Source organism: Capra hircus, chromosome 15, assembly GCF_001704415.2.
Source record: "Capra hircus breed San Clemente chromosome 15, ASM170441v1, whole genome shotgun sequence".
Taxonomy (NCBI): Eukaryota; Metazoa; Chordata; class Mammalia; order Artiodactyla; family Bovidae; genus Capra; species Capra hircus.
The window spans coordinates 4299464-4309607 of record NC_030822.1 but is presented as its reverse complement, the minus strand read 5'-3'; the positions used below and the strand labels follow the sequence as shown (position 1 = coordinate 4309607).

Here is a 10144-nt window from a genome sequence, read left to right as displayed (position 1 = left end):
TCCAAAGTAGCTTTTCTTTTTGAATAGTTTTAGATACTTTTGTTTTGAAATTATAGCCCTTTATGTTTTATGTCATGATGAATTTGAGGCCAATGATGAATTACCTGACTGTTTTTTAAATTTGTTTTTAGTACTAACTTCCATAGTGCATAAACTATAAGATCTAGAATAATATATAAAAAGGCTACAGGCTCAAAGACCACTGAGCAAATACACAATAAATCTTAGTGTAATTGAAAGCAATGTTTGAATTAAACAATGAACAAAATTACTACAATGGAAAAGACAGAAAAGGTTTTCACAAAGACAAAGTGCTATACACACACACACGCACATAAATCCTTAGAGCATAATGAAACATGACATGTGTGGGGGAAACAGAATTAGGATTTAGTACAAATATCACTTTAATAATTTGAGAAATTATTATTCTCATGTATCCTATCATTTAATTTTAGTAAATCAACAAACAATATATGTATATGAATGCATAGGTGTACACAACTGCCTAATACAAAAAACTAAAACCATTTATTTTTCAATTTTTCCAGGGCCTGTTTTACATCCTTGTTCCTTAAGCTGTAAATCAGAGGGTTTAACATGGGAATCACAAGGGTGTAAAACAATGAGGCCATTTTGTCTTCATCTAGAGAGTAGGATGAACTAGGCCTGAAATACATGAAGAGCAGAGTTCCCTGGAAAATTGCCACAGCAGTTAGGTGGGAGGTGCAGGTGGAGAAAGCTTTGAACCTCCCTTCAGCAGAGTGGATCTTCAAGACTGCTAGGATGATATAACAATAAGAGACAAGGACTCCTGAAATGGAGCTTAATTCAATGAAGCCAAAAATCATGAATATCACTAACTCATTGACCTGTGTGTCTGAGCAAGATATCAACAGGAGAGGAGGAACATCACAAAAAAAGTGGTTAATCTCATTTGACCCACAGAAGCATAAATGGAATGCTAATGTCGTGTTTATCAAACCGTCTATCATTCCCACCAGGTAAACCCCGGCCATGAGCAGGGAGCGCACCCTGCTAGACATGCTGACCGCATAGAGCAAGGGGCTGCTGATGGCCTTGTACCGGTCATAGGCCATCACTGCCAGCAGGAGACACTCAGAATCGACAAAGAAACAGAAGACCAAGAATTGCAGAGCACAGCCATAGGAGCGGATTGATTTGTTCTTGGCAAACAGGTCCACCAGCATCTTAGGGCCGATGGCTGTGGAATAGCAGAGGTCACAGAAGGAGAGGTGGCTGAGGAAAAAGTACATGGGTGTGTGCAGCTGGGGATCCATCCTAATCAGGGTGATCATTCCCAGATTTGCCAGAAGATTGATGAGATAAACAAGGAGAAACATTGTAAATAGGATCACTTTGTTCTCAGCGTTATCAGTAAGTCCCAAGAAAATGAACTCAGTCACGGAGGAGCAATTCTCTCTTTCCATTCTTCTTAGATCTTGTGCAAACTTTTGAGAAAGTTATCAAGAAAATCACATATGGGTGTTTAATGCTTCTGCACAACAACAACAAAAATCATAAGGCAGAGCATGCTTATTTTTCCTTAATTGTCTTTTTATCCTTAGAAAATAATCCAGTCTTGTACCTACTCTTTAAAGAGGCATAACTGTCTATTCTGCAATAATAAAAGGCATATGAGGAAGACCTTTGAGGATGTTTCAAGTCAATCTAGTTGCCACTCATGAGGCTGCTACTTTCTACAAACTCTTCTCTGAGCCTTATTTTTCTCATATCAGAGAGAAGAGCTGGATGATTTTGCCTTTCTAAACTTCTTTAAAACCACATGGAAGAGACACCAGTGTTAGCAAGACCAGATTCTAAGACTTTGTACTGAGCTTTCCCTTTGTTTAAAAATATTCACTTGAATACAAAAAAGATTACTATTTTTTGTCTCTCAAAAAGACATGATTGGTTTAAGAATGTTCTTCTTAGTTTCAGAAACAGTGAGTACATCAATGACTAGTAATAACAAAAATCATTGTGTTACTGGTTTTAGCTTATCCTCTGCTTAGCATTTGGTGAGACATGAAATAAGTTATTACTGACCTGCTCCTAGAAACTTGCTACTGCTTTCCCATAATGCTCATTACCTCTTTGTGGAGAGGTTACCGTCTAGGATGACTCTCTTGACCAGTGGGAGAAAAGAGCTAAAAGGAAGTGAAAACAACAGAATGTACCACATATATTTGCATCACTTTAGATTTTAAATGACTTTCAATTTAATTGAATGTAAATTAGATAAGGGACAATAAATCCTTCTAAAATGCAAAGACTTTGCTCCCTCTGTTGTGTTTATGTGAATGCCTGTGTATATTATTTAATGTAAGTGAAAGCAATGGACTTTTTCTTTAGACCTAAGTAAATATAGTACCTGGTCTACATGGAGGTGAATTTGTAAATGTTTTTGTTTTTATTGTGATATCTACGCTATAAAAGAAAACACACCTTAATTTTTTTGTTTCTATAAAACAAAACACACTTTAAATTCATGTACAGTTGCTCATTGAAAAAAGAGCAAAGACTTTTATGTGAGCCAGCATGAAAATAAAATTACATGATGAATGTTAACAAGTTCAGAGAGATTCTTCCAAGTTTGTGAAGAAAATATTATTTGCCATTAAGTGCAGATTTTAGTGAGTAGGTAGGCATAAAGTCCTTCATTTACAAACTTTTATTTTCCCCCCAGTTTAAATATTTTCTCTGCTTTTTCTTCAGTTAGGATCTGGAAACGTACCTGGAAAGAGCAGGTCTTGGGTAGCTGAACAGTAATGAGCATTTGGTCTTTTATTTCACCAGGTATATTGGGACTTAAATCCCTGTGCTATGGCCCTTAGGCTTTAGTGTTATTCAAACACTTCATTAATTATATTTCTGCTTCCGTATATTCCCCTGGCAGAGGAAGACATGGCTAGATAGCATCACTGACTCAATGGACGTTAATTTGAGCAAACTCTGGAAGATAGTGGAGGACAGAGGAGCCTGGTGCGCTGCCATCCCTGAGGGTGCAGAGTCAGACAGACTTTGAAACAGGACAACCAGCACAACATTCCCCTGTGAATTCAGAAACAATTTAGCAGAAGCGGAGTTTTTCTGCTTCATTATTGTGTCCAAATTGCTCTCTGGAAGGAAGGGTACAGCAAATGGTGTGTATGGTGCGTGTCAGCTACCCGAAAACTACCTCCTCCTTCTCGAGTCAAAGAGGAAACTTAGTGAAATTCTGAAAGATGCCCCTTCATCCAGCTCTTTTTGATTGTTCATTGTGTTTTTGAACACAAAATATTCTCCTTCACTACCTGATGTCAGAATATTACACTTTGATCACATTTTCTTTTATCTTGAAATATAATCCTATGTCATAAAATCATCCTTCTAATGTATACAGTTCTTTGATTTTTAGTGCACTTTCAAATTTGTTCACTCATTACTACAATCTACTTCCAGAACATCTCCATCAGCCCCAGAAGAAATCTACACCTTCTAGCTCTCACTCTCCTTTTCTCCCTCTCGAGCCTGGCAACTGCTAATCTACTTTCTGATCCTGTGTGGTTTCCTATTATTGGCCTTGCGTATAAAGAGAATCATGCTGTGTCTGTGTGCTTCTTGTCAGGTTTATTTTCTTGGGTAAAATATTTACAAGTTTCATCCATGTTGTTACATGTGTTAGAATTTTGTTTCATTATGTGGCTGAATAGCATTTCATGTTAAGGATATAATATACTTTGGCGATCCATTTTTCGGAAGGATGAACACTGGCTTGTTTCTACTGTTCAGCTGATATGACTAATGACACTGTAAACATTCCTGTCAATCCCTTTCAAGATAGCCCTCATTACCAAATATCAGCTTTTCCCTATTCTCCAGCCACCTATCATCCAAGGACGTTTCACTGATTTTGTGACTTCATCACATCAAAGCAGGAGGCTTAAATCCAAAGCCTGAAAACATTAGAGAACTCTTGAATTCAGGGAACATTAAGCAATAGGAGCCCATCTAATGCCTTCATACCTACACCGAAACCAAGCTCCACCCAAGGGCCACCAAATTCCAAAACAAGACATACCACGCAAATTCTCCAACAACACAGGAACACTCCCCTGAGCTTCAATATACAGGCAGCTCAAAATTATCCCAAAACCTTTGATGTCTCGTAACCCATTACGGGTCACTCCACTGCACTCCAGAGAGAAGAAACCCAGCTCCACCCACCAAAACTCCAACACAAGCCTCCCTAACCAGGAAACCTTGACATCGTCTAAATAGTGCACTCTTTTCTGAATTATGTTTATTTTATTTATTTAAGGTTTTTTTTTTTTTTAATTATATTAAAGGCCACAGGAATGAAATCAATGGTTGCTTTGTACTTCCTAAACTATATGGTGCTAGGATTTGTAAAGGTAGTGGTTTCTAAATATTTATTGTTATGCATTTTTCACTATCAAATGAAGAACAGAGAACAATTACAAGGATAAAAACATACTTGCTTTGGGAATTTTTTATGTATATAGAACACATGAGTGAAGATGTCTCATTTTAAAAATTGTGCATGGTGACGATTTTTTCTAAATCAACGGAGTTCTATTCAGTTCAGTTCAGTTCAGTTCAGTCGCTCAGTTGTGTCCGACTCTTTGCGACCCCATGAATTGCAGTACGCCAGGCCTCCCTGTCCATCACCAACTCCTGGAGTTCACTCAGATTCATGTCCATAGAGTCGGTGATGCCATCCAGCCATCTCATCCTCTGTCGTCCCCTTCTCCTCCTGCCCCCTCAATCCCTCCCAGCATCAGTCTTTTCCAATGTGTCCACTCTTCGCATGAGGTGGCCAAAGTATTGGAGTTTCAACTTTAGCATCATTCCTTCCAAAGAACACCCAGGACTGATCTCCTTTAGAATGGACTGGTTGGATCTCCTTGCAGTCCAAGGGACCCTCAAGAGTCTTCTCCAACACCACAGTTCAAAAGCATCAATTCTTTGGTGCTCAGCTTTCTTCACAGTCCAACTCTCATATCCATACATGACTACTGGAAAAACCATAGCCTTGACTAATGTCTCTGCTTTTGAATATGCTATCTAGGTTGGTCATAACTTTTCTTCCAAGGAGTAAGTGTCTTTTAATTTCATGGCTGCAATCACCATCTGCAGTGATTTTGGAGCCCCCCAAAATAAAGTCTGACACTGTTTCCACTGTTTCCCCATCTATTTCCCATGAAGTGATGGGACCAGATGCCATAATCCTAGTTTTCTGAATGTTGAGCTTTAAGCCAACTTTTTCACTCTCCTCTTTCACTTTCATCAAGAGGCTTTTTAGTTCCTCTTCACTTTCTGCCATAAGGGTGGTGTCATCTGCATATCTGAGATTACTGATATTTCTCCTGGCAATCTTGATTCCACCTTGTGCTTCATCCAGCCCAGCGTTTCTCATGATGTACTCTGCATATAAGTTCAATAAGCAGGGTGACAATATACAGCCTTGACGTACTCCTTTTCCTATTTGGAACCAGTCTGTTGCTCCATGTCCAGTTGTAATATTTTTCTTAAAATAATTTGTTTTCTATTATTTATATTAGTTATATATAAAATTGGAAAAAACATCTTGGACATTACACTTTTATGTCCTCCTTAGGCCCTCCCAAACAGATAGCAATTGAATTCTCTATACTCCTCAAACATGGTCTTCCATCTTGGTATCTGGTGTGACTGGGCTGCTTCCTAAGGTCACAGAAAGTAAAATAATGCCTTAAGTAGATGCTTGTTTGTGGAATTCAAAGAGACAAAGAAAGATGTTTAACAATGGTGGAAAATGAGGGAAAAGGAAAGGCAATCATCTTAGGTGATATGACACAGTGCTGATAGCTGATAATGGCAGCGCAGGAATGCAGTTTACCAAGGCTTTCCCCATTGCTCTTTGTAACCTAATTTCCAACTTCCTTTCTTCTTTTTTCCCCTGATTTATTCAGATATAACTGTCAAATAGTATTTGCATTCATTAGATAAACAAAGTGATGATTTGATATATGTATACATTGTGAAAAGATTACCACACTAAAATTGGTTAACACATTCACACCTCACATAGTTACCATTGTAGTGTGTGTATAGTGAGACCATTTAAGATCCACTTTTGTAGCTAATTTCAGGCTTATAATATGGCATGGTTAACTAGAGTCACCATGGATATTAGATCCCCAGAACTTATTCGTCAAATGTAATAACAAAAGCTTTGCACACTTTGAACAGCATCCCCTATTTCTCCCACCTTCCAACTCCTAGCAACCAATAATCTTCTTTCTGTTTCTATGAGTTCTTTCTACCTTTTTAGATCCCACATGTACATGAGGTCATACAGTACTAATTTTCCCCGACTGACATAGTTTACTTAGATTAACATCCTTGGAATATCCCATGTTGCAGAAAACATGACTTCTTTGCCGCTAAAGACAGGGGATTCTCTACTTCAAGACTTGTCCAATGGTCACATCCTCTGACTGCTATCTGTTCATCACCCAAAATGGATCTTTCTTAGATATGAGATGGAATATCTTTATCCAAAGATGCTTTTACTTTATACTAGTTTTATAGAGTTTGCTTTTGGATTTACAGCACTCAATTTTTTATTCCATGATGATTTTAAGTCTAATTATGACTTACTTGACTGTTTAGTTCATTATTGTCTAATATTAGCACCAACTTAAGTTCATTAAAATCTAAAAAAAAAGTACTATATAAAATATAAAGCACCTAAGTGGTGGAAGATTGCTCAATACATGCATAATGTCTTAGTGAAATTGAAATAATGTTTGAATGGAAAATTACTCCAGAATTAGCACAGCTAGAAATGTCAAAAGGTTTTTCAAAAATAGCAAGTGCCTTATAGAAACTCTGGCCACATACTAAGCATAACATTTGAGGGGAACTGCAATATCTCTTAAGAGCGGGGTTTAATACAAATAATTGTTCATTTAGGAATCTGGAAAAATTATGTTTCTCGTGTATCATGCCATATAATTTTAATTAAGCAATTACTATATGTGTATAGCCATATGTAGAGATATATAATAAAATATTTAAAAATATAGTTTATTTTTCAATTTTTCTAGGGCCTCTTTTACATCATTGTTCCGCAAACTATAAATCAGAGGGTTTAACATGGGAATCACAAGGGTGTAAAACAATGAGGTCATTTTGTCTTGATCTAGAGAGTAGGAAGAGCTTGGTCGGAAATTCATGAAGAGCAGAGTTCCCTGGAAAATGGCCACCGCAGTTAGGTGGAAAGTGCAGGTGGAGAAAGCTTTGGACCTCCCCTCAGCAGAGTGGATTTTCAAGACTGAAAGGATGATATAACAATAAGAGACAAGGACTCCTGAAATTGTACTCAGCTCAATGAAACCAAAAACAATAAACAACACCAACTCATTGACCTGTATATCAGAGCAGGAAAGGAGGAAAAGTGGAGGTAAATCACAGAAGAAATGGTTAATCACATTTGACCCACAGAAACATAAGCGGAATGCTAATGTCGTGTGTATCAGAGCATCTGCCATTGCCTCCAGGTAAACCCCAGCCACGAGCAGGGAGCGCACCCTCCTGGACATGCTGACTGCATAGAGCAAGGGGCTGCTGATGGCCCTGTACTGGTCATAGGCCATCACTGCCAGCAGGAGACACTCCGAATCGGCAAAGATACAGAAGACCAAGAATTGCAGAGCGCAGCCACAGAAAGAGATTGACTTGTTCTTGGCAAATAGGTCCACCAGCATCTTAGGGCCGATGGCTGTGGAATAGCAGAGGTCACAGAAGGAGAGGTGGCTGAGGAAAAAGTACATGGGGGTGTGCAGCTGGGGATCCATCCTAATCAGGGTGATCATTCCCAGATTTGCCAGAAGATTGATGAGATAAACAAGGAGAAACATTGTAAATAGGATCACTTTGTTCTCAGTGTTCTCAGTAATTCCTAAGAAAATGAACTCAGTCAAGGAGGAGCAATTCTCTCTACTCATTCTTCTTTGTTCTTGTCTAAAGTTTTAGCAAGTGATCAAGAAAATGACACCTGGATGTGTAACACTTCTGCACATCTGCAAAATATAAAATAGAGCATGATTTTTTTCTATACCTTTATATTTAGAAAATAATTCATGTCAGGTGTATGTATACTTGAAGAGGGATATCTATATATTAAGCAGTAATAAAAATTATCTGGAATTAAGCTTTGAGAAATAGTGATGTAAATTTAGATATCATTCATGAGGTATACTCCTTTCCACAAGCTCTTCTCTGAGCATTATTTTCCTTATCTCAGTGGGTAGATATCAACAAATTCCACTCTCCTTATCTCTTCAAAATAATTTGTAAGAGACACCAGTGATAGAGAAGCCAGGTTTAAGATATGAGACTAAGCATTTTCTATTCTTGAAAATATTCACTTGAATACGAAAAATGATTAGAAAAGATAATTACAAAATTTATGTTTCTCAAAAACACATGATCAATTTAAGAGTCTTTAACTTAGTTCCAGAAACAATGAGTATAACACTGTCTAGCAGTAATAAAAAAATTATTATGGTACAGATTTTAGTTTATGTTGTGTTTAGTATTTGGAGATACATGAATTAAGTACTATTTACCTTTTTGCTAGAAATTTATAATTGCTTTTCCACAATGCTCATTATCTCTTTTTGTAATAGTTGTAGTCAAGGGATGAATCTATTGACCAGTGGAAGAAAAAAGTTAAAAAGAAATAAAAGCAACAGAATGTACCACATACATTTGCATCACTTCAGATTTTAAATCTCCTTTCTGGATTCAACTTATGATAGGAACATATTTCTATCTCAATTTGTAAACACTGGACCGTTCAGAGACGGCTTAGTTATTTCAGCACCAAAGTATCAAATCAGTAGTTTAAAACAAGATTCAGCATAGCAGTTGGCAAAAGTAATTTGGAGGTAAATGGAGTCCACAAGTGAGAAAACAATAAAAAAGTGTAGGAACAACAACATGCCATAAAAAAGAAATCTGAAGAAAAAGCCAAATGCTCTTTCTGGCTCATCAACAAGGATTTGTAGGGACTTCCCAGAGGAAGGTGCACTGTCTGGGGCTGTGGGAGGCCGGGGAGAGAATTAATTAGGCCTGACCTTGAGGCTAAGTCACCAAGTTGCCTTTCCCCTGTAAAACAGCATCATTCCTGTGGTTAGGAGAAGGCCTGGCCTGCAGGCCTGCCAAGGTGAAGGCAGTGCTGAAGGAAACAGGGGAAAGGTTTAGCACCGGGATGGTTTTGTAAGAACAGAGGGTGATGTGGGTGACCAGCTGTCCCAGTTTGTCTGGGATTAAGGTTTCCTGAGTGCAGAGCTGTCACTGAGCCTGGACCAGCAAGGCATATGTCTATTCATTGCCAGGTGCCTCATGTTCTTTCCCCTGAAATCTCAGATCCTGTTTCCCCATATGAGCTTTCATAAGTATATCGGCAAATGTTACGCAACTCCCCCAAGTGCAGGCATAGCTTGTGTTGTTGGGCTTCACTTCACTGTGCTTCTTGCATGTTGTGTGTTTCACAGATTGAAGGACTGTGGCACTCCTTCACTGAGCAAGTCTACTGGCGCCATTTTTCCAACAGCATTTGCTCACTTTGTGTCTTTGGCTCACATGTTGGTAATGCTCACAATATTTCAACCTTTTTCATTATTACTATGTTTGTTACGGTGATCAGTGATCTTTGATGTTACTGTGGTGATTGTTCTGGTCTTTTTTAGCAATAAAGTGATTTAAAAAATCTCCTTTAATTTAATAAAATATAAATGAAAAGAGTGACAATAAATACTTCTAAAATACATAGACTTCTCTCTGTGTTATATGTGTGTATTTATGTGAGTGAATGTGTATATGTATATTTACTGTATCTGAGAAGAGAATATAAGTAATAGACTTTTCCTTTAGTTCAGTTCAGTCACTCAGTCATATCTGACGCTTTGAGACCCCCAGGGCATATGGTTCATGTGGAGATGAGTTTGTACATGTTTTTATTTTTACTGTGGTACCTACACTATTTTTTCAATAAAATAATATATACCTTAAATTGTTTTTTAATACTTAAGAAATGATAAAAAGAGTGAAGGTGTTCCCATGAACC

The 10144-nt window shown here is 37.7% G+C and overlaps 2 protein-coding genes across 2 annotated transcripts; both read right to left on the bottom strand.

The window, feature by feature from the left end:
• LOC108637623 (olfactory receptor 5W2-like) lies at nt 522–1451 on the bottom strand. Its single transcript, XM_018058950.1, has one exon. It carries the CDS (start codon nt 1449–1451, stop codon nt 522–524), a length of 930 nt encoding a protein of 309 aa, XP_017914439.1.
• LOC102185741 (olfactory receptor 5W2-like) lies at nt 7086–8021 on the bottom strand. Its single transcript, XM_018058949.1, has one exon. It carries the CDS (start codon nt 8016–8018, stop codon nt 7086–7088), a length of 933 nt encoding a protein of 310 aa, XP_017914438.1. The 5' UTR covers nt 8019–8021.